This window comes from Doryrhamphus excisus, chromosome 4 (assembly GCF_030265055.1).
Source record: "Doryrhamphus excisus isolate RoL2022-K1 chromosome 4, RoL_Dexc_1.0, whole genome shotgun sequence".
Lineage (NCBI taxonomy): Eukaryota > Metazoa > Chordata > Actinopteri > Syngnathiformes > Syngnathidae > Doryrhamphus > Doryrhamphus excisus.
In genome coordinates, this window is record NC_080469.1 from 17,572,554 (window position 1) to 17,597,495 (window position 24,942).

Consider the following 24,942-nt stretch of genomic DNA (forward strand, 5'->3'; position numbering starts at 1 on the left):
TGGCACCTTCGATTCATAACACGGAGCTAAAGTGCTGGAATTCGCACAGCGTGTCATCCTCTGGAAGGAACAATTATTGGTATGTGGATCTATGCTTTGCAAAACAATGTATTTTGATATTGACAAGTTGAGATCAATTAAAAAAACTAACCGTCTCAGTTGACTAAATTCTTTTCTTCACTTCCTTCTTTGTGGAAGTTAGAATGTGTGTGTCTCCCTCGCTGCCGTCTCCATTGCTAGATCTATTCATTTTCTAGCAGTACAAAACTGCGGCGCGCAGAGGCCCTTCCACAGTGCAGTGAAAAAAAAAAGTAGTAAAATGTTCAGATTCCTTCCATTGATCTTCTCATCCATCATGCATGAAGGCCTTCCTCTTGGAAGCGTGCTCAGTGTTGTTTGCAAAGACGTCCACAGTGGAGCAGAGAAGCAGCATCTCTTAAAAACGAATAGTGAATTACCGCTGAGCCTTTTCCTCCACAGTGCTGCGGCTCAACTTCAGCATCTACCATTGCGAACCACCACCAAACATACTCACAAGTGAGGGGTATTGTCTTTGTCAAAGCACCAGAGCTCAGACAAAGTAGTATGGAATGATCAGCGCCCTGGACACTGCTAGTCTGCAGTACTAGCAACATCATAAAGGATCTGACACATTTGTAGGGTAAATAAAAGATAAATAAAGTAAAGAAACAAAAAAAGTTTTTCATTTTCAAAAAGTACATATAATGCCGTTTCATTATGTTTTTAAAATTAAATCAGTTCTGGCGGTGGTCTGTCGGCCGGTTGATTTTAGTTTTGATTTTAGTTTTACTTTATTTGCCTTTTATTTAACCTACAAATGTATCAGATCATTTTGCCTGACCCTGCACTTTTGGAATAATACCGAGATCCTCATGTATTGTATGAACCGTAAATACGCCAATTACGCCTCCATTCAGTTAATGGCCGTTTGCAAAAGGCCTACATAAGCCTACAAAAGGAGATTCAGCCATAAATTTGCTGCACTATAAACCCAAGAAAAAAGTAGCGGCTCGTACACTGGAATTTACCACAGGCTCTTTTTCATTAGAGGCGTGTCGTAATTTATGTCCAAAAAGCCCGCCCATCATGATTGACAGAAAAGCCACATTTCACATTGACCTTCAGCGAAGCCCATTTTTGACAGCATGCAGTGATTGAAGACGTACTAGTTGTGTTGTGGTATAATACACCAAATCAATTCTTTATGTTTCATGGCTTTATTTTTTTTAAAGGACGAATCATGATTAAATCAAGCAGTTAGATATTTGTATTTCATTTATACATTTACATTCGAGGTTTGGATTTGGTAGCGGTAATGGTGGACAATGTGGGAACTGGGCAGATCAACACACTCTGACAGTGACCATCAATCTCCCCCAATGGATGGAGCCTCCAGTCATTTATTTTCCGTGACCCTTGCCGTCTGTGTCGCATACACACAGCGTATATACTGTACATTGGAAAAACCTCACCGCCTTCTGACTCACTATCAGTCCTCAGTGATGAATGAGGCCCTGGTGTTTTATATGTTCCGTTTGTGTGTCATAGTGTGTTCTCTGACTGTTTACTGTATGTAATATTCAGTAGCTTTTCTTGAATAAATACTCAATCTAACAGACATTGCTTGAAAAATAGGAAGCTATGTGTGTAAGAGGCTGCACGGTCGACGAGTGGTTCGCGCACAGACCTCACAGCTAGGAGACCAGAGTTCAATCCCACCCTTGGCCATCTCTGTGTGGAGTTTGCATGTTCTCCCGTGCATGCGTGGGTTTTCTCCGGGTACTCCGGTTTCCTCCCACATTCCAAAAACATGCTAGGTTAATTAGCCACTCCAAATTGTCCATAGGTATGAATGGGAGTGTGAATGGTTGTTTGTCTATATGTGCCCTGTGATTGGCTGGTGACCAGTCCAGGGTGTACCCCGCCTCTCGCCCGAGGACAGATGGGATAGGCTCCAGCACCCCTCCGCAACCCTCGTGAGGATAAGCGGTAGAAAATGAATGAATGAATGTGTAAGATATTAACTTTGCAACTCTGTTGTGGTGTCCCACAGGGATCTCCTCTTGATCCCTTAATGTTCTGTGACTGAATATGTCATCATAATCCAAAAACACATTCCCTATACTGCTCTTACAGCAGTAGCGTGAGGCCATTACTCATTTAGCAATATTATACCTGAATTGTCTAGACGGCCAGTGGGGTGGCTACAGACGCAACTGGCCACCCCATATCTCCGCCACTGCTTTTGGACCGTCTATTAGAACCATTAATAGCTGAGCAGTGTGCATAGGAAATGTTTACATTGCATAGTTTCGGGATGCTGCTCACCATCATGGTGGACAGAAGTGGATGCCAATCGGTTCTCCTGTTTTAACTCAACGTGCATGCGTTAAAATTGGCCTTCAATGTGTAACCCTCCTTTGTGCAGCACGGCGGGTGCCTTTTTATTTCCTGGTTGCTGTGCAGCTCCATGCCAGTGGGGGCAGAGTCATTTTTTTGACTTAAAACTGCATCAAACACGCTATTTTCTATTGTAGGGTGGCATCATCACCTGGAAAAAAAACGTATAAGATGTATGAATCCATCTTTGGGTGCAAGCGGTCGGGTTGAAAAAAATTGGATAAACACATCTTTGAGTTAATCTAGCGTAACATTGTAAAGCGCATCAATAAATGAATAAATAAACGGCCTAGCTTTGGTTGTCCCACTGGGAAAACTCCCGATGGCCCCATGCTAGGGCTACATGGTTTTCCAGAGAATGATCAGACTTGTTTTTGCCTCTCTGCTCGGCACCCGACTTGGCTGGATGAGATAGACTGCGACACCCTTGTCCAACAGGTTTGCCTGAGGTGCTACAAATAATTCCCACTGATTAAAGAAAAAAAGAAAAACTCCTTTTGGTCTACTAGAGTCTGCTTTTTAGACGATATTTCAGGTAGGTCAGGTGACCCCTGCAGACTTTTTTTTGTCATCTTATTTTTAGTGTAAGAGAACCAATTCTGTCAGTTGTTTCACTTGAATACATCTCCTCGCCAATGGATGCCGAGGTCTCATGCTTGTCCTATGGGTGCTCCCTGCTGCCTGTGTGTGCGTGTGTGTGAATGAAGGTGCACGGATGAAATGATGTACGCGAAGGTCTCGTCTGACAGACTGACAGACACCATCCATGTGAAGAAAATTGCTTTTAGACCACCTTTGGATGACCCACCTTTTCCCAGTAAATGATGGCACGCAATGCTAAATGATGGGCACTGTGGGTGGAGCTGCTACATCACATCATGCCGGTGTCTTCTGGAAGGGCCCACATACACACACCCACACACACACCCACACACACACACCAGCAAAGTAAACTCTCACAAAAGTGGGGAAAAATTGTATGTGGCATGTTCTAGCAGCTCAAACTGTTATATATTCAAGTAAATAATCGTATTTGCACCTTTATCTAGATCAAGTGTCCGTCTGCAGCATATGCATTAGCATATGCATTAGTAATCTCTTGATTTGCATCTATGTGCTCCTCTAAAGCTTATTCGATTTTCAGGTACTCATCATCCCACCATGCCCGAGGCCACCATACACATACGGTCTGCAGCCTGAGATGCAATTAGGATTCTACTCTAAGAGCTATTTCTTTTCTTCAGCTTCGAGACGGCATTGCTGTGGGAGAAGTAGTCAATGTTCACACAATTTAAAAGGTTTTCAAATTGTATTTTTAAAAAAATATGAGCGATATATTTGGTTAAAGCACCTGGGTAGATGGATCAATGAAAGAAAGTACACAAAGTCTATAGAACAGCTGCTGCGCCCCTCAAGAAAAAGGAAAGTGAAAGTTAAGCTTGTATGGGCGAAAGAGAGAGAGAACAATGACAAGGTATTAGAATGAAAATGCACTCAGCTAATGGCCTGAATCCAAAGGCGTTATAATACACCACCAGAATAACACCGGAAGTCCTGGAGCCTGGAGGCGGGCCGTGGGTGGAATACATTAAAACACGCTGTTTTCACGGGAAGCACAAAATCCAAAGAAATACAGCTGAATAGGTGCAGTTTCTGGAAGAACTAGAAAGCCTTCTGTGCTGGTTATTGTGTGCAGCTGCTCTACAGGAGTCCACAACTCAATACAAAGGGCCGAAAATGAGTATAATAGGTCCCCTTTCAGGTATATAATGTTCTTATGGAAAGATAAGGTGTAGACGTTTGAAGATATGAAGCCGTAAATAGCAACGCTGGGTGGGCATGGGCCAAATAAAACTTCTGAAAAGTCTTTTTTTTGTTCAAAGTACAAGATTTCTAGGCCTTTCTCTATTACTTTTAACTTTAGCCAACAGATGGGTGGGACATGAAGGATTGTAATGTTCCGATAACGGTGAAAATTCAGTGTTAACCTTGCAAGATTTGGACATTTTTCCCAATTTCTCAGTGAAAATCACAACTCTTGTCAACTTGTTACCTCCACCAAGCACATCAACTGCACATTTATACGTTTTGCATTAAAAGAGTCAATAATGCAGTGATGATGTTAAGGACAACATTCAGGTATAAGAAGGAGGTTGCACTATCTTCCTTATTCATGTTACCATTGTTGGACTTTTGTTGAGTTTGGCGCCAAATTGAATGCCATTTCCAGTTCAAGCTTCCATCTTCTTCACGTCTCCAAAAATAATAATAATAAAAGAAAATAGATGAATGCGTATTTCTGTATTGTCGTCATATGAATGCCTTGATCAAGTGGAGTGGCCTCCGTCTGGCATTGAGTGTCGCGTGGGGATGCGAACACACAGGGAAAGGGCAGAGTGGGAGCTCTCCACTCCAGTCACAGAGGGACTTCATGAAAAGCTGAAAAAGAACAACAAAGACGAGAGGTTGACGTTTGAAGCTCACCACTTTTAGAGGAGATGCATATTCCTTTCTCTGACCTCAACGCACCTGCGCAACGTTCAGCTCTTTCTTCCCATACATGACTTTTGTTGTTTTCAATCAAAGGATGAGAGGCTCGCTTTCTCATATATGGGGCATTTTTGCAAACATGAAAGGTTTAATGGTGACGTTTGTCGCCTTCGTGTTACACAAATAGTGAGCTTTTCATGTTGAAACTGACTGAAACCCTTTTGGGTAGAACTTGCTAGAAACAGGGCAGATTGGATCTTAAGAATCTCGTCAGATAGAGATTCATAAAGAAACGACGAGGCTGCTATTAGATTTTTTGTTTTCCCAGTGCTATTTGGATCAAATATAACTAAAATATCACCCAGCAGAGCACATACCTCCACAAAGGCAGAAATGGGAAGTATTTTTGTATTTTCTCTCACTTCCTCCTTCCTTTCATATGTGATTTTTCCTTTCAAATTGATCTGAAGTGAAATGCATTAGTGGAGAGTTGCATCATCACCTCTAAAAGATGTATATAAGTATAATGTTGGGATTGGGTGTTCGGGTTTATAAAACCGTATAACTACAAGATCAAAAATCCTACATTTACGCAAAAAATGGTGGTGAAGTGCCAACGGGCCACATAGCTATCCGGCATTTGATGCCCCTGCACAACCTGAAGCTCCATTGTTCCATTGAAGGAAAATGCACCCCAGATCATCTTGAATGTGTCTTTCATGCTTGGTTGCAAAAAACTGCTTACTCAAAAACATTTTGGTCTTACTCCCATTTCTTCTTATGCAACTTAGAACATCTGTAAGATGCAAACATTTTTCCAACTAGTCTCAACATTGTGATCCGGAGTGTACACTTCCACCTCTGCATAAATTACATGTACTGTATAGTTGGCTATTCCCGATTACACAATGAGCAACATACATGAACAGATGGAAATTACCGAGGAGGAGCTGACAATGAATCACAGGAAACCCTCAAGGGTGTAGTCCTATAGCGCAATCACTGAGGGATGAGGCAAAATAAGCCTGACTGTACGCCACATCAAAAGAGAAGAGTTCTGAGTCTTTTATGAAATATAGAAAACATGTCTGCCTCGCAGACTAAATGTAGGAGAAGTTTCTTCTAGAAAAGAGCTGAAAGTTCCGCCTCTTGTTCTACTTTTGGAGATGTTGGAGCCTTAAATCAGAGGGTACCATGAGCTCCATGTTGCAAGTCCATTGCAAGTCTCACAATAGTGCAATCCCAAAATTCTAGCCTGGATGTATGCTAGAAAAAGTGCTGTTACTAAACCCGACTAGAATGAGTGTGTACCTCCAGGATGCTATACTGTAGTGCACTTCTTACTCCACTTGTCCAACGTAATAGAGGCCATTTTTCACATCCAACAATGCAACATTAAGGAGCTGACACAAAACCACGTTACCAACACCACGTCTAAACCCGAGTTACCCTGAGGACACAACACCACACTTCTGCTTCAAGCATGCACACTTCCGTTTAAAAGGTCAAATCTGTCCCACGGAGGGTGACACCTAAGTCAGTCCTTGGCGTGACGTGAATAAGGCGAGGCTTCAATGGTGAGTGCCAAATTATATTTGTCCATTTTGAATGGCCTCATGGCATTCTACCTCCAGAGTGACTAGCGTTGAAATGAAGTCATGAAAACCCGGACGTTTGAGCACCTCTTCTCCCAAAAGTGGATCAAAGAAGTGAGGGAGACATTTGGTGCTTCTGAACAGACACATATTACTGTTAGAACATCATTAAAAGCTCCACTTTGCAGAATCAGAGACCTTTTATAGCTTCCTAAGTGGCGAGACAGACTTAGAGACAGAGTTACAATCATCTAACCTCCACGCTCTAATTTTCACCATTAACGTCACGAGACGGACGGTCGGATTTGATGTACTCCAGTTGCCTCATGTCGGAAAAAGAATCACAAGGCTAAGTCACAAGATCGATCTTTTGGAAGCGTTTTGGTCGAGATTGAAGAGAACATCACTTCGTGATATCACCACTCAAACCCGAAGAGAAGGATTGGGTCATGACAGTCTAAACAGTAAATCAAAGATGTATTCCGCAAAAAGTTTTTTTTGCAGTGTTTCATCCTTTTTACTAGAGTGGTACATCTCATACCCTTCATGGAAGAAAAGTCACAAGTCACAATGCTATCAGAGGAGATAGGTCACTACTGTTTAACATTTGGGAAGAAGTGTAATACATAAATGGACAAAGACAAGCGTATATGACGCCGCACGGTGGTTGAGTGGTTAGCACGCAGGCCACACAGCTAGGAGACCAGAGTTTGATCTCACCCTCGGGCATCTCTGTGTGGAGTTTGCATGTTCTCCCCGTGCATGCGTGGGTTTTCTCCGGGTACTGCGGTTTCCTCCCACATTCCAAAAACATGCTAGATTAATTGGCGACTCCAAATTGTCCATAGGTATGAATGTGAGTGTGAATGGTTGTTTGTCTATATGTGCCCTGTGATTGTCTGGCCACCAGTCTGAGGTGTACCAGGCCTCTCGCGGTAGAAAATGAATGAATGAATGAATGAATGAATGAATAGCAAGATTGAATTTTATCTTTTCCTGTTTAAATTTATCCCGGGTGCGTTCTTTCAGCACATGCTCAGAAATGACGCAACACGCAGCTCGAGACGTTCTTTGGTTTTAAAAATGGAGGCGAGCAATCGGCACTGGACTGCTGCGGAAAGTTTGTTTTTGATCCAAACTAAATTTCAAGACTGGACGAACGAAAAACTGTCAATACGGAGTTATTCCAACAAGTGAAAGAAAAACTCGGGGGAAGTCGGTATCACGTGATGTTGGTGTTTTCTGCGCATGCCCCATTGACTATTCTGATTATAGCGGCGCATGTAGACAAGAGATTGGAATATTCCTTTCCATGTATACCATTGTTTTCTGAAAAGTCATTCGGAAAGAGAAAAACTCCTCATGTAAACGTGGCTACTGACATCGTTTGCTCTTGCCCGATCGTGCTGGACCTCCTATTCGTAGCAACTTGGCCAGCGCCAAGCACCATGAGTGCACCGTAAGTCCAAACTGAATGTTCCTGTCTGCTGTTTGCAGACCAGTTAACATTTGGAGGGTCTGCATAGATCACTCCATGATTACTCACCGAGAAATATCCCCCACGGACCAATAAACTTGATTAAAAGTGTCCATCATTTCAAATGTCGTAGTTCAGTGGGGTGCATGAGTCTGTGGCCCATGACTCTTTGCAGCATTTCATACGTGAGATAGCGCCGTCAAGCACAGTAGCAAATGACCAAATATAGTCTTCCGACATTCTTTTGTTTGCGAGAGAACATGTTGGATCCTTGAAGGAAAGAACATCTCTGGAGGGAACATTAGGCAGAAGGAGATAGCAGAAACCTGCCGTAACCCCCCGTTGCTGCATGACAAACAATGATAATGAGTTGAGAGTCGAGTCTATAATTTGCAAACGCTGTATACTGAAGCGTGATGCCATACCCACTGCGTGACATGTCTATGAAGCAGGCGGCTTCGCCAAGGGGGCCAGCATTTGACGAGTAAATCCTGTCACTGTTCAAATCCTTTCCTCAACGTGAAAATCCTACAACAGAATTAAAGCTATAAGCAAGCATGGGGTTTCAGAAAGGTGTCTGAACCTGTGAGGTGCCCATTAATCCCTTCTTTATTACAAGTCACCGAGTCTGACATACTCGGTGGGAGGAGAGGGTTGTTTACGTCACACGCCAAAGCAGGTGCATGATAACGCTGACTCCTATATTAACATAGCAACATGAACCGCATGATAGAACCGTAGCGATGGTGAGGATAATGCGGATATTGGCTTTCTTACTGGTATTCTATATTGTCCAATTATACGTCGATATTGGCAGCAGCTCTTGAACACATGATGCTTCTTCTACTGTCATGCCATCGTCATGGATAAACACTGTTCAAAATAAGAGTGATCCTCCCCCATTGACAGGTTGGACTTTAAGATGGGTTTCCTTAGTTTTCAACATCAAGCCTTCCTTCGAGGATCTGTAGAAAAAAAATGAATACTTGGCTGCCCTAGAATGAATTGGACAGAGAACATCAAGACCCAGACGAACATGCCATCCTACCAGCTTCTGGACCCTGCCAATGAAAGACTTGGTGTACTGTACCGCATCTGATATGATTCTACGATCCTTCAGGTTCTGGGACAACCGAATTGGGCACCCATCCCTGATTAAATGTGATTATTATGAAGAGTGGGGTGCTAGCTCGCGAAGGTCAATGTAGAGTGCATCTCTACCAGCAAACTTTGACTAGATTGTGAAATATTTTGAATATTTAACGGAGTCGGTTTGGGTAAGGCCAGACAGGTAGACAGAATCACTGTTAGCACATTTATACTAGGAGTCCACTGTGCCGGCGCCTATAGGTGTCACCAATAAGGTGCCTATTGGCATGCAGTGGCTCAAACTGCCTCCCAACTGATTTGTGGTGGCCCGACAAAAACAGCGGCAAAATCGGTGTGAAGTGTCCACCCAGTGGAACCAAATGTCGTTAACAATCCGCCTATTGGAATCCACTGGAATGTAACGGCGCGAGCCAAGTTGCGCCAATCATGCTAGGAGTCCACTGGGTTGGCGCCAGTTGGTGCCAATTGACCCCAAAGATTATGGGATTGGCACATAGTGGCTTGCCGTGGCGCCAAATAACGGCAACATGACGAGCGAACATTAATTTGAACATAATCTTTGGCGTGATCTCACCCATGGATACCTCAACATGATAACAAGCTGACGGATGGGAACACACCCGATTGAACCCGTAACCTCCAGGTTGGGAGATGACCACCTGAGCTCTGCCCCCCCCCCCCCAGCCCCATTTAAAGACTATGTTTGCTATGTCTACTTCTGACCCATTTTAAGGTTAAAAACGTCACTAATCAAGTCATCTCTCCAAACGGACCACATGCTGTTGTCCTGTTCTCAAAAAAATAACAAATAAAAACCCGTCAGCCACCAATCAGCCACCAGCAGAGCACGAGAGAGACAAACAATGCAGACACAAAGAATGTGTGTCCTGGTGATTTTACTCCCATGGGTGACCCTGGAAAACACACACTGTCAAGCACCTCAAATGGCCGACTGTGTAGTTAGAATTATTATTATTATTATTATTACAACCTTCATCAAAGAGCCCATCAGCACCGGCGGTTAAACGACACAGCCTGTTGCCAAATAGGCTTTGTGCCTTTTCGTAGATGCCACTGAGACAATTACCACCAATACGTTCACGAGCTGATGAGTATCAAAGCACAATATTAGAAATATATTGCAGAAATAGTCATCAATTTGACGATTATTATACATGTTAGCTTATATGGTTAATAGCGCCTCATAGAGGTATTTACATGAATGCACGACAGTGCGAACAAAGACGAGACCTTCAAAAAGCAGAGTCAGGAATTCTGCGTCCTTCACATTCAACCCACCCCCTTTCTTCTTCCTTCGCATTCGCTGAGTGCCTTTAAATGGAGAACAACTGATAAGCGGACGTTTTAGATTCATCATGCCACTGATAAAGGCATGTTGCAGGCCGTATTAGACGCAGGTCTTATCTGTCGGCTGTTGTGTGCTGCTGCTTATCAACCATTCCTTTCCATTTTAGGGGATTAGGCCAGATTTACTTTAGGATTATTTCTCTTACAGAATTCCACCCGTTAGTACTATCATGTCAGGTTGTATGATAAGACCGACACCCAGCACAACTAAAGTCAACTCACAGGTACGAATTCATCTACTGATTGGACCACATTGCTGTCTGTGCTCAATTCAAATAAATGATTATTCATTAGGAGCTATGTGTCCATCCAATCAAATCAATGATAGAAATACATTTTTAAGATAACGAGCACTATCACTCATTATGTATATACGTTTATGCCCCCCCCGTCTGGTCCCAATTCATCTCACTACCTTGCAGGTTAATCAGGAAAACACCTGATGGCAACCTGATGCATTCCAACCAAGTTGTTTAGAAATTGCAGTGACTTTGAATGTTTGTTTTGGCCAGAAGCTCTGGCCTGGTTTCACCGCCTACAGGGATTTTCACACGCCTCAACCTTGAATCTTTAACCCACGGAAGCAGAAGCCCACTTCGGTAAGCTAAAAACGGTGAAATTGAGGCCATATCTCACACAGGACGGAAGATTGGGGAAACACATCCAGGTCAGACGAGTGTCTATTTCTGCTGTGAACATTCGGAAGGTCGGGTCGCAATTTGGTGTGAGCAACCCGAAAGCGTGGATACATCCTGCCTTCGATTAACAGCTCAGGCTGATAGCGGGCGTGTGGATCGCCTTCTAAATGCTACCAACTCCTACTAAAGATACTTTCTTGTTCACTGGGCAAAAAATTCACTCTCTAAAGTGGTCCCTTGCCACTTCACTGTTCAAATTCCACAGCTTCGCATTTATCACGGCTTTCCAAAAATAACTATGGTAAATACATCGTACTGTTTTGTGGTTGAATGCAGCCTATTATTAATCTAAAATGTGCACATTTAACCCCAAATAGTTAAAGAAAACCAGTCGATGACCCTCTAAATTATTTTTCAAAACATTATTAGAGCCATCTAGATATGAACGAACACCCCTATAGTCACATTTACACTCGTATTATCCAATATTGTGGACATTCATTCATTCATTTTCTACCGCATGCTGGAGCCTATCCCAGCTGTCCTCAGGCGAGAGGCGGGGTACACACCTGACTGGACTGGACGCCAGCCAATCACAGGGCACACCTATGAATTCATACCTATGGACAATTTGGAGTTGCCATGTACCTAGCATGTTTTTGGAATGTGGGAGGAAACCGGAGTACCCGGAAAAAACCCACGCATGCACGGGGAGAACATGATAACTCCACACAGAGATACCCGAGGGTGGAATCGAACTCGGGTCTCCTAGCTGTGTGCTGTGTGGCCTGTGTGCTAACCACTCGTGTGCTAACCACTTGCACTGTGCGCAGCCCATATTGTAGACATAAGAAGAGTAAATAGAAAATAAATAAAACATAGGGCATGGGGGGACGGGGGGGGCATTTTGATGGGTTAAAAGATAAATATTAAACATTTCCGATATCTTGCTAAACATCCCAAATTTAGTTATGGACATCACAAACTCTGTCAGCCATTGAACCTGAAAAAAAAAAGTTTTTTTCATCAATCAAAATTATTTCTCCCTAAAGCGTCTCCTGGGGGCTTGTAATTCCATAAAGACCTGTCAATACAAATGAAGACTGACTACTTCCTCAATATCTAATTTCCTGCAGCGAAAGGTGAAAAACAGGACTAATTGTTATTGCGAAAGGGTCGGGGGTGTGTGGACATGAACTGACATTTCTCTTTCCGGCTAAAGCGGAAATTAGAAAGAATAAGCAAGAGCTCCCTTTATTGTCTTGATGAAAAGAAGTGAGGGGCGTACGTTTTTTTCCTCGGGAAATGCCCAGAATACCTTTATATTTGTGTTTTATGTGCTGGAGGCAACCATTCTAATTATTTCTGCCGTGGAAGCGTGTAGCCTCTAATTAAGCCGAGGGGGTCAATGCAGAGCAATTAAATGTGGTGAAGATACACCTTTATCCTACAGAACAGCCTACAGCGTCATATAGTCTCATTAGCACAATGTCAGCTGGAAAAATCTGTTCCAATTACAACATCTGACAAGTGCTGAGCATTTGGAACATTGTAAGACTAACACGCCGACACTGCAACAGGAGACTGCAAAGACTCGATTGTTCTGAACAAACCAGCAGCGAGAATAAAAACACAAGTTGAGGAAAAGTAGATGTGGCATGTCAATTCTTTGCCCGTCTTTTGTCCTCTCAAGAATAACATTTCATTTTTCCCGGGTCTTGACATGAATGCTTGATGTAATATTCTTTTGCAGCTGCAGCTATGAACTTTGCTGCCTAAACCGGCCGCAGCAGACACGAGGATGTTGTTGTGAGAGCAGTTCACACCGAAAACAGACTCATTTTCAATATTGCATTACAGTATGAAGCTAAATAATGATAATGATTGGAGTGCATTTCAATGTGACAAGGTTTAGCTCAGAGTCTCTACAAGCCCTTTAAAATTTGTAATTTTATCTGAAAATAAAAAAGTAGTAAACTATAAAATCAGAAATAAATTAAATTAACTTAAAAATAAAATTCATACTAATAATATTTCAGTTTCCTTTGTAGAGTTAAAATTTCCTTGTGGGAATAATGTTACAAGTACTTTTGAGGGGGGGGGGAATATAAAAACAATATTTATATGCAATAAGTATTAAATATATTATCAAAATGAAGTTAAAATATAATAAAGAAATTTAAAACCACTGAAGAGGTTTTTTTCCTCCTTCCCATGGAATAAAAATGTAATTATCTACTGGCAAATTAATTTGAAATAACATCATTAACTAATGGCGTGGCACAATAAATTAATAATTAATCACCCACGAAAATCAACTTGATAATTTTCAGTATATTGCCATGTGTGTCTGTTTTCCTCGTCTCCCAACTCCAAACAGGCAGGAAGAGAGTTCACTCTGTGCATTGGTTTCAGCACCTTGGCACGAATGGCATTAGTCCTTTTGGCGGTGAGAGTCTCTGTCTCGGTGGGTGGAGGCGGGGCCGCTAGCATACACAGAGTGCAGAAGAGTCTAATGTCGTCAAAATTTCATTTGTGGATTCCAACATATTGTCATATATTATCCCACCTATTCTAAAAACATGACAAATTACCTAAAAATAATAAAATAGACAAACTTAAAAATAAATTAATAATAGTAGTAATAAAAAAATATATTGTTTTCTGCCATTAAATCCATTTGAAATAATGACCAACTTATTTCCAACAATTTCAAATTCTCATAATACCCCATTACACACATGCATTTTACTATTAATGAAATGTTCTAAAAACATGACTAATTACCTCATTACATGCGGTGTAGAAGAATTGCACTCTAGCGAATAAAAACGCTTTTGGGACTTGATAATTCTCCAGTATTCGCATTCATGCAACACTTACCCAAACCAAAGTCATGAATCATGGCTGCTCCGGTGCGGCAATTAGCATTTATCCTGTCAAGTAAGAAAGTAAGAAATATAGTGACATACGGCCATGCGGTGATTGTATAACGGCCTGGTGTTGTGCTGTCACTGTCAGAGTCCGGCTGCAAAACACTCACATTGACAGATTAATTGTCACAAAACACATGAAGCGAAGGTCACATTGAAAGTTTTACACATTATAGCTTTTTCTAGGTGCCCACAACCCAATAACGGTGCCTTCCACAGATTGATGTGGTCTTGGTGATGTTAATGCACATGAACGCAGCACGAGTGAACTATACTATAGGACAAAAGGCATTTAAAAGAACATTGGGGGGAGCATTGGGGGGGTTGACCTCAAATACAGTATGCTACAATCTACAATGGATTGCATCAATGTCATCTTCTTGACTCAAACGCACCGGTTCAATAGGATGGCTGCCAAAGCCTCTAGATACAATAACAACATGGACAGCTGCTTTTTATTTTTAATCTTGTCCAGTGACAGAAAATCAATCATATGCCGTTCAGACGATTGGACGGTTTCAGGCCTGCTTTATCAAGAGTGTCAGCGCTCAAGTTTGACAACAAAACCCTGTGATTTCAACTGCAAAGTACTCTTGATTTAGATGAAATATCCAAAAGGCTCACTCTGTATTCATAGCCAGAGGTGTTTAAATAAGAATATTAACAGCCATCCTACATTCTGGTGAGATGAACATGCTGCTGTCTAATGGAGAAGTGTATAATAAATTCAATGAAGGCCACAAATGAACCACGATAGTAGTATGGCGTGCGGTGGGCTGGTCTAGTGGGTGTTACCTGTGGCTCTCCAAGGACTACAGCAAGAAAAATAACTGACTCTCTTGAATTACAAGTGTTGTCTGTGAAGGTGTGTGGAATCCTTAATAGTCCCTTTGCACTCGATAAATCACATAAGAGGCCAATGTCTGAGAGTACATAAGACAAATTGGCAGGGGCCGGCCACTATCGCCTGCATGGTACCTTATCTTCGTCATGGAAAAGGAAGGCAAAAGTTAGAAGATGCACTTTTGTTGAAAAGCATTTTTGTTTTAGGAAATTAATGGGTACAATGCAAACATCATCATCATCATCCTTGAGCGACACAAAGGCAAATGTTACAGAACCACATTCAGTACAGTTCGACATGATTGCAAAAAATTAAAAAAATCCCTTGTTAAATTAGTACTTTGTGGCAATCAAAATGGAGCATTTTGGAAAAAACAGGACATAATTAGAAGTGTAGATGTATTTGTGAAATTGTCAAATGACTACATCAAACTATTAAATTAGTACGACCACAATGAAAAAGAAACAAGTAGAAATATTGGTAATAATAGATATGAGACTGACACTAAACACTACTTACCTTGTCAACCATAACACAAAGCACAGAAGGATTGTTTATTGTTTTTTAAATTCGTTACTTACAAAAGTAACGAATTTAAGTCGAGTTTCGGGTGAAACTCGAGTGGCGCCTTGGTTAACGTCCACCCTGGTTAGGGCATTTTTGGGTTATCAACCAAAATTTTTGCTTGCCACACAATTTGCAAAAAAAATGGCGGGCATTGGCAAGTGCCACCCTTCCACGCGACTTCTTTACACCTAAGTCAAGTACTGTGTACGTCTAGTGTAGGACATTGTACGCAGGACACACATTGTTCACTCTTGGGTATGCATTGTCATCATCACTAACCCAACATGGGGCCAAAACAAGTTGCAACTGACTGAAATTTCTTGAAGAAGGCGACAAAAACGTCATTTTATTTAGGATTTAGTGTTGTTTTCAGCATGTAAAACTAGAATAATTCTATATAATAAAAATATGTTCAGATATTTGGGTGTCTAGAACAGAGGAAGTGGATTTACATGATTTCCAATGGAAAAAATTGTCTTTGTTTTCAGATGTTTCGGTTTTCAAAAGTAATGAATCACAAAAACCAGGGTACCACTGTAGTGCATACTTCCCTGTTAAGCATATTACCGTAAATTCTGGGCTATAAGCCCCCCCCCCACACACACTTTGACCCCTGCATGGCTAATTTATGGTTCAATAAATTGCAGTTCCCATGATGCTTAGGAGAGCAGGTTCAGGAAGTCTTATGCAGCGATTGTGTTTTGATCAGACAAATCTTAAGTAAGTTTGATCAAGTGTAGAACTACTAGAGCTTCTTTTAGTGGCTCAATAGTCTGGAATTTACGGTACTTGACCCACATCGGATTGGTTTTAAGGGAGAGAAGAGTATCACAACATCCTTCAACCCTCCAAAACTCCTAAACCCTCCTTTGAACCCTCCTAAAGATTAATCAAAAATGATAATGCAGTTGGATGATGATGAAATTCCCAGTTACTGTATAACAACAACAAAGCTTCCGCACAACATGTTTATTTTATTCAGTCATGGAATTTTTCACTTTTTGGCTGATTACTGCATTTTATTGAAGGCTGTGTGGTTAAAGAAAAAATATTTGTTGTTGCCTCCCCATCAAAACATACACATAAACCAAAAGCAAAACTACTGTGTTGGGTTGAAAAAACAGTGTCCTATAAACAGGATACAACTATACAGAGATCAGCTAGTGTCTATCTATTTAAGAACTCGAAAGAAAAAGTTTTCATGACAGGTTAGGCCGACGAGCTAAATAAGGCCATGAGGCGGACTCCTACTCCTTCCTACGAAGACTGGTCAGAATGAAACTGAAGAAATTATGGAGAATCATCATCATCATCATCATCATCATCATCCCTCAACTTTAAAGCCAAACCAAAGAAACCAATTCCTATCACAATATGTTCAGTCCTCGCTTATTTTGTATTGTGAACACTGATGAAAATAATAGAATATTACTTCCATAATGAAATCAAATAGTGCCTCAATATCGCTGGTCAAATCAAAGGTTGTGAGTACACATCATTGTGAAGAAATACTGTTGAATTAAAGACATTTATACAACCTGTGCTGCATGCTGCTGCTGTTTACGGCCTTTGAAGTACTTGTGAGAACATGTAGCAATGATAAGAACTTTTTTTTTTTGGTTATTAAAGTGCTTTGACACGCCCTCATTTAGCAGCAGTACATATATACATATATATACACACACACACACACACACACACACACACACACACACACATATATATATATATATACGTGTGTGTGTGTGTATTTATATGTATATATATGTATATATATATTCATAATGTGGCTTTGCAGTCTTAAATGGCTTAAAAAATGACTAACTTTATAACAAAAAATACTCAGTAGTTACTTGACCTCTGGTTATGACAACATGGTCACTTTAAAACATGGGAGAGGGGAAAAAAAGAAAAAACAAACTAAAACGTAAAAGAATCGCCACATGCAGGATATTGTCCATATTTTACATACATACAAAATTACATTCTTTTTTTTTTTTTTTTTTTTTTTTTTAATATATCTTGTAAACACTGATTTAGGTCCTTCGGTTTCTTTTCCTCCACGTGGGCACTACCATCTGTAGACGATTCTGTTGAGTAGTCCCAGGCGAAGTAAGATTTTTGCTTCATACACCTCGACCTCCCCCCAAATATTCTATCCATTCCATGTCAAAACTAGGCAAAAAAACAAAAACAAAGAAACTCCAAGAGATAGGTGGAAGCTCAAGTGAGGTTATACTGATGTTTGTGTTTTACACAATAAAGCTTATGTGAATTAAAAAAGGGGATATGAATCAATCTAGGTTCATGATGAAGGCGCATGGGAGTGTTAGCAGACGGGAGTTGACAAGGCTAGTTCTGAATAAAGATAAGGCATAGCATGGGTTGGGAAGATTTGGATTAGCAACCCACACGTGGGGGCTGAGAATGAAGAGCAAAGATGTTTGTGTGAGGTGGTGAAGGACCGTGTCGTTCAGAAGCCCTGCAGGAACTCTTGGAGCTGCCTGACAAGCTCAGTGTCCACCGTTTCCATGAGGCTGCTGAAGCCCTGGTCTCCCATTAGGGTCTGCTGAGCCTTCAGCTTCTCGTAGACAAATTGATGGAGCGAGACACTGTGCACCGGGTCCTCCAGGGCCAACTGTGATATCACAAAAAGAGATGGGGGAGACAAAGAAAAATAGTTTCATGGAAGAGAATGTTTACCCAGAACATGAACAAGTATGCAAACCACATCCAAAGTCAAGGTGGTTATCGAGCAATTGCAATATTTAACCCTACGGTAGATTATTAATAATCTTCACATGCACTATGGTGGACTCTGGTGGTGAAGTTAAAATGAAATATGCGCCAGCATAGTTGAAATTGCCAGTGTAGATTCACTTGGGCTTGTTTAGTATAGATGGGAACAATCTGGTTACAGACTTTGCAGTCCATAAGAAGTGTCTCAGGAAAGTTAGACACAGTAGCACGACAAAACATGCAAAGCCACCATTTTGCCACCGTTTGTCACCATGTTCCTCCCCCCCGGTGAGGTGTTCTGGGCATGCCCAGCCAGGAGGAGGAGCACTCATTGGACACACTTGGTGGACGTGAGAGCGTTAAGTGCAGACAATCTTAGCACAACATCGGTAGTGGAAATGTGGTCATTACATGTTTTATGCAGGGACTACTCATGTTCCAGACATGGGTGAGCTTGGAATTTGCATGCATGCAGGTAAGATGCTCCCTGTATGCACGCTCTATAATGCTACACAGACAGCTTACTTACACCAAATAAACATGGGGAAATCGTACCCTGGCAAACTTCTTTCAGGCTCACTTTCAAATGTGCAAACCTCATTCTCTGAAACTTTGGCATTATTTAACACGAGAATATAACGTTCTAAAAACATTTATAGGTCAGAAAAGTGGAAAAAGCATAATAGGTCCTCTTTGAATGAGGACCCCACGGTCTCTTACTTTGCCGCAGTGGCCCATTTCCTTACCACCTTCAGTTTCCTTGTGAATAAAATGTGTCATCTTTCGTGCAAGCTTGATGTAAAAGAATGATGGCCCTAAATTGAACCAACTCTGTTGTCTCCACTTCCGTCCTTGTTATTTTGAATTAAAAAAAACAACACACACAAAGTGACAGTCCCAAAATGAGGCAAGTAGAGCTGAGGCAAGATGGCAGTGGATTAGTAGGAAAGCAATTGTGGCGTGACACTTTGGGTCATTCAGAACGGGCCTCAAACAAGGTGGAATGCTATTTTACCATAATATAGTGTAACATTATACAGAGTTTTGCACAGAGACAACAATGCAGGTTTCCTTGCCAGAAATAGAATTTGTAATCGGATTCATTCATACGTAGTGGATAACACAAAACCTACAATATGGTGGAGACGCTACTGACAAACAACGAGGAAGAAAGCAGAGATGCAGTGTCATTTCCTGTTTTGACCTTTACATTCAACACAGTACTAAAAAAAATATTTCTGTTTTTTCAGCCGCTGCCCTTTATCGTGCGCTGAAGGCAGCACTGACAATGGCAGCGAAAAACCGAAATATGAATAGAACAGCTATGAAAATGCATTTATTAATGTGTGAAAAAAATGGAAAACAGAAACAGAGAAAGGTTTGAAAACTGAATTACAAAAGACTACTGGTGTGCTGATTGTATAATGTGCTTGTAGCCTTTTTGTAACACTCATGCAACCTTTGTGTAAACAACATTAAATAACCATAGAATGACTGACAAATAAGCTTGACGAGCATTTACGTCCTGCCCTGTGATGACTCCTTTCTTCCGCACAGACTAATTATCACGTTGTTGTTTTTTCACAGCCCTACCTCTTGAAATCAGGTCAGCGTACACAACCACACCAACTGTGAGCAACACGCTTTGATCACCTTAATCAGCAGAAGTTACAATTGTAGCCGCTGTAGATGTCCATTAACGGATGGAGGGGGGGGGGGTACACAAAGAATGTGGAGCAATGTGGAGCCCTTGGGAGAGAAACAGCATTGTAAATGGCAACTCTTGGGTCCCAAGACAATCATGACACTTGTACTGCTCATTAGTTTGCTGCCATTACCGTGCAATCAAACTACTGAACAGTGGCTGCTTGGAGTGGCTTAATGAGAAAAGCTGTCATCTAACCAGCATCATTACTTTGAGAACAATGACTGACGAGTGTGTCGATATTCTTGGCCATCTGTGTTGGCAAGCTTGATGACACACAAAAAAAATGTATGTGGATTTGTTGCATCACTACGACTGCAATCCTCTTTAACATTTTACTACGTGTGGTAAATCAATCAAACCTTCATTGGTTGAACTGAAATCTTGAGGAAATCTTTTCTCTTATTCTGTTGTTTAAACTTTCGTTCATTCATTCATTTTCTATCGCTTCCTCCCCCGCTTTCTCCTCACGAGGGTTGTGGTGGTGCTGGAGCCTATACCAGCTGTTTTGCGTTTGTGTTGATGTGTGGACTACTTTTTTGTACAAACTACAGATTACGTCTGACTCAAGCGTGCCCCTATAGCCCTGAAAGTCATGCTTTGGTGTGAAACGTTAAGATGCTCGGCAGGCTTGATGTGACTCGCAGATCGCAGTTTTGCAGACTTTTTTACCACAGTTACATTTTGTTTAAAAACAAACAAGCAATGCAGTTAGTTGGAAGCTTGTTTTTGTCCCACCAGGAAGTGGATATCATATTCATGGGATACGTACTAACCTTTTAAAGTGTCACTGAAAAACTTTGCTCTTTTGTTGTCACACAAATAGCTGAGGACCCCTGCAACCTGGACACTGAATGTATTTTCTTAGTTAAGTTAAGCAGGACAATTAGACTACCTGGAAGGGGATCGTACCCCTGTTAGACCCTCTTCGACTCCTGTAGTACTCCTGTTCCTTCCATCTGGTAAGTAGCATTTAACAACTCCAACAACCGGTCACATGTGCAACAAAATAGCTCAAATGTGTATTTACATTTCATTTTTATTGTAAAATATATTTCAACTCTAATACGCAACAGTACAGTTTAGCTGGTGCGTTAACATGTGTGAAGAATCAGCAGTTTTAAAGGCTGCAGTGTATTCATTAATTGATTAATCATTATATAGCTCAGGCGTAATCTCCTCGGGTCTATTCTCAGTGGGTTAGTCACTGAGTGACACTTCATATATTTATGATATCTTACATAAGGGAGTTGACAAAGTGTGCGTTGAGAAGCACTAATTGTGAATGATATGGGACTCTTCATCAAAAGTGACAACTTAAGTGCCGTGCGCTACTATCTCGTGGCGTCCTAGCAGAGGTTTTACAGCTCTCCCGGGTCGCAGATGTCGTGTGAAAATTTGCTAATAGAATTAACATCTGCCTGCCGTGTAATCCACTGAACCTCATGCTGTCAGCAACCACTCGCACACGACACTTCTTCGCTTTACGCTTGAATTCATCAGACAGCCACGCAGCTCATTACGTGAGAGCACGCGTGTGTACGCTCTTTAGCACACACACTGTGTTGTGACTGTTGACAACACCATCAAAACCCCATGTGGTAAATCTGTGCAGTGATTATCAGTAAATTTAAATCTACTCTGCACCAGTAAGAGATGTGGTTTTATGGTCGTCCCAGCCTGTTAAATGGAACATCTCAACAACCCCTTGAGAGAATATACTCAAATTTCACTTCACGAGGAGCTGATTGGATATGTTTTTGGCCAAAATGTCAAGGTCACCTGTCTACTTTCTGTGAATGCAATATCTCATAAATGCCCGAGGGACCTTTCATTGCAATCTTAATAAAGCAGTCATTGATTAGAGGAGCATTAGCATCACATTCGTGGAAGTCTTATTACTACCATGGAGATATTGGTCTCGAATTTGTGCTAGGGAGGGAAAAAAATGTTTCCTCTTCTATGGGGGAGGCGGGTGTGTTCATACATGCGAAACAACAGGTGGCGCCAATGTCCTCAGGTGAATCACAGCCTCGTAACAAAGGTTCCCTAGGGAACACACGCTGCTCGAGCAGAATCTTAATTTACGTCTTAAATGGCTTATTTACTCTTATTTTGTCTACTATATTGGAAACATCGTTTGGTGATGTGACATTAGGCAAGCAGCCGAAGCAATTTTTGGAGAATGGCAAACAGGAAGATAGTAAAATAAACAGGGTTTCTTAATACAAGAATAAAATGCAGCGTAACTGCAGCAAGACGACGGCGAGAGGAAAAGATGAGCTGAACATGAAACAATAAGTGTTCTACCCTTTTGTGAAGGGTGGCAAGTGGGGTGAAGCAAGGGAGATGAAACATGCACAAGTAATGGTCGGGACGCACAAGGCAATCTGCATGGCAATAAGGACTGCAATATGATGGTAGGCACAAAGCTGGCCTCAAAAGAGACTTTGGGATGAGAAGAAATGATGCAGGGCGTGACATGCCCCTGTTGGGCTTTACTGATAAATACCAAGTGGACTTCAAGTCTTTGAAAAGGAGAAGATAAATGAGGTGGGTTGTGACAACAGATGGTGCATTTTAACTGTACTGGGGTGGTGTCGGTATCCGCTGAACCGGAGAATCCCAAACATGCCCAATGGGTGATATGCTGTGCTGTCTTGCAGATGGAGTGGGCCATGGTAGCAGTGGACTTATGGTATGGTATGGTGCGGTGGCAGGTGTATTTTATTGATGGCACACAGATACGGCAAAGAGATCCTGAGATCCCATGTTGCAAGGACCCGTGCAAAATTCCTGGAAATTGAAAACACTAAGAGCAAAAACAACCGTTGTGTTTTGATTGGTAATAATGCATAGTGTTAGCATCAAATGTACCCTCAAGATAAGTAGGTTCTATTTACCATGAATTACAGGAATTCAGTTTGGTATTATCAAGTTATTAACGGTACTAAAACTACTGATCAGTTCTGCACAATTCTTTTGTATTCAGTGATATGGTAATGCTAGTGGAGGAATGAATTCTTCCTGCGTGAAAAATGAATAAATGTCCGGTGCAACATGCAAACATTCTTCCTACACACCCAGGCGAGAAAATGCATGTGTGATCGAGGTTTTCCTTTCCAAACCATACCACAGTGAGCCGAACTGAACAATATCGCTTGAGTCACTGTCCAAGTCATAGGCTGTGTTCGAAACTGCATACTTACCAACTACTCATACTAACTTTTTTGATTATGCAGTGTGTCTACACTGGCACTATGCGATTTTTGAGTATGCGAGAAGTTCCCGGATGCATACTGCATTCGCCAGAAATGTTGAGTATGTATCATCAGCTTACTACTACTCACACTCAAATTACCCAGGATGCATCGTGATGTGACGTCACCGCGAAGAAAAAAAATGTTGGCTGAACACTGAGCAGCAGGATGGACCAAACGGCGGTGTCAAGCAGGATATATTGCGAGTTGGTTTGCTTCTTGTTTTCAAAGTAAAATAAAAAAACAAAGTTTTTTGTATGAGAAAAGTAAGGGGGTGTTTTATTTTGTGAAAATAACCAGAAGTGCGTTGCTCACTTCGGCTAGCTCAAAATTGTGCCGAATTCGTCCGAACGAAATTGTAAATGGTTGGTATTTGAACAAATAAATGGCACACTCGGGATCTAAACGGCCACTTTCTCGCCTGATTTAAAAAAAAAATCTCAATAAAGTGATGTATTTAAAGAGTTTAGAGCTAAACTGAAATCAGCTTCAGCCTGTTGATTTCGGCTCGGGTAGATAATACATAATACATGTGGGTACATAATAACCCACAATGCATTGTGGGTTATTATGTAGTACGCTGTAGTACGCTGTAGTGTAAATGCTTTGCATACTGTCTGATGGATTGGGTATGCAGTATGAAGTGTGGATAGTATGGGCATGGAAGTATGTAGTAGTTAGTATGCAGTTTCGAACACAGCCATAGATACAGTCTTATTTAGACTTGGCATCATGTTGAGTTCAAAGCCTGAAATTGGCACGCTAATGAAAATGGTCTTAACGCGCCGATACTTGTAACTGGTGGCTTCCATTGAAGCACGGCTACAGGAACTGCTCCAAAAAAAAAAAAGTCACTGGTTTGAAGGTGTGTATATATTAAGCTACACTGATTTGACGTATTGAAGTCAATCCCCTAAAAGCTGAACATAATCATTACGTTAAGTGACCCTGTCCCTGTCTAAATCAATGGAGTTGGGTGCTGGTTCTAATGTGAGACATGAAGGAAGACAGTCTAAACAAGACAGATTGTGCAAATAAATTCCCCCCACTGCCTTATTTCTCTTCCTGGGGATTCCTTTATGGTCTCTTCATTTAGTGGGAGGATTACAATTTGATTGCAGTAATTTGCCAAGGAAATGAAGCCGCACAAACTGTAACACGGGATTACTAATTGGTATTGGGTGGAAATGATCATTACCACACACATACTAGGCCTTCTTTATGGGTCCGGCTATGTAAGCAAAAACAATTACATAAGACAACAAGATGTAATCCCACCTGCAAAAAACAAAATAACTGTGTGCCCTTTTTTTTCTTCCATCAATCGAACTGGACTTGTATTTAACAAAGATGCCTGCTGTGGCAAGGTTACTTATTTTGATTGAAAATGCACTCCAGAATGCCAAATGAATGGTTGACCTTTGTGGGGGGAAATAGCTTTGAGGTAAGTGTTCACATGCAGTCAATACATTTGTTTTCTACCTTTTTTCTTTTTATTGTGCTAATGGGCTGCACAGCCAGTGTGAGGCGTGAGATGAAGCGTACCAACAACTTTTGCTGCCAATTATTCAAGGTGAACAGTTTATTTAAATAACTCCCTCCATCCTCCGCAAAATCCAATTAGTCCAAAATTTTTATGGCGGTGTAGCCTGACAAGCCCCGTCGTCAGAAAACGGAATGCTTTACTGATCCATAGGGAATTTTAGAAGAAAGTGGTATTTTCAACTCGGATGTACTTATTTCTCCTTTAAGCCAACAATCGATGTGAGATTAGTTTGTACTGTAATGAGACACG

The 24,942-nt window shown here is 41.4% G+C and overlaps 1 protein-coding gene across 1 annotated transcript in view; it reads right to left on the minus strand.

The window, feature by feature from the left end:
* Window positions 1-13,318: 13,318 nt before the first annotated feature.
* The window catches only part of ipo11 (importin 11), a 98,998-nt gene continuing 87,374 nt past the window's right edge, over window positions 13,319-24,942 (minus strand). The window contains exon 30 of the mRNA XM_058069566.1: window positions 13,319-18,081. Coding sequence (XP_057925549.1) covers window positions 17,917-18,081 — 165 coding nt within the window. The 3' untranslated portion in view covers window positions 13,319-17,916. The remainder of the gene's footprint in view (window positions 18,082-24,942) is intronic.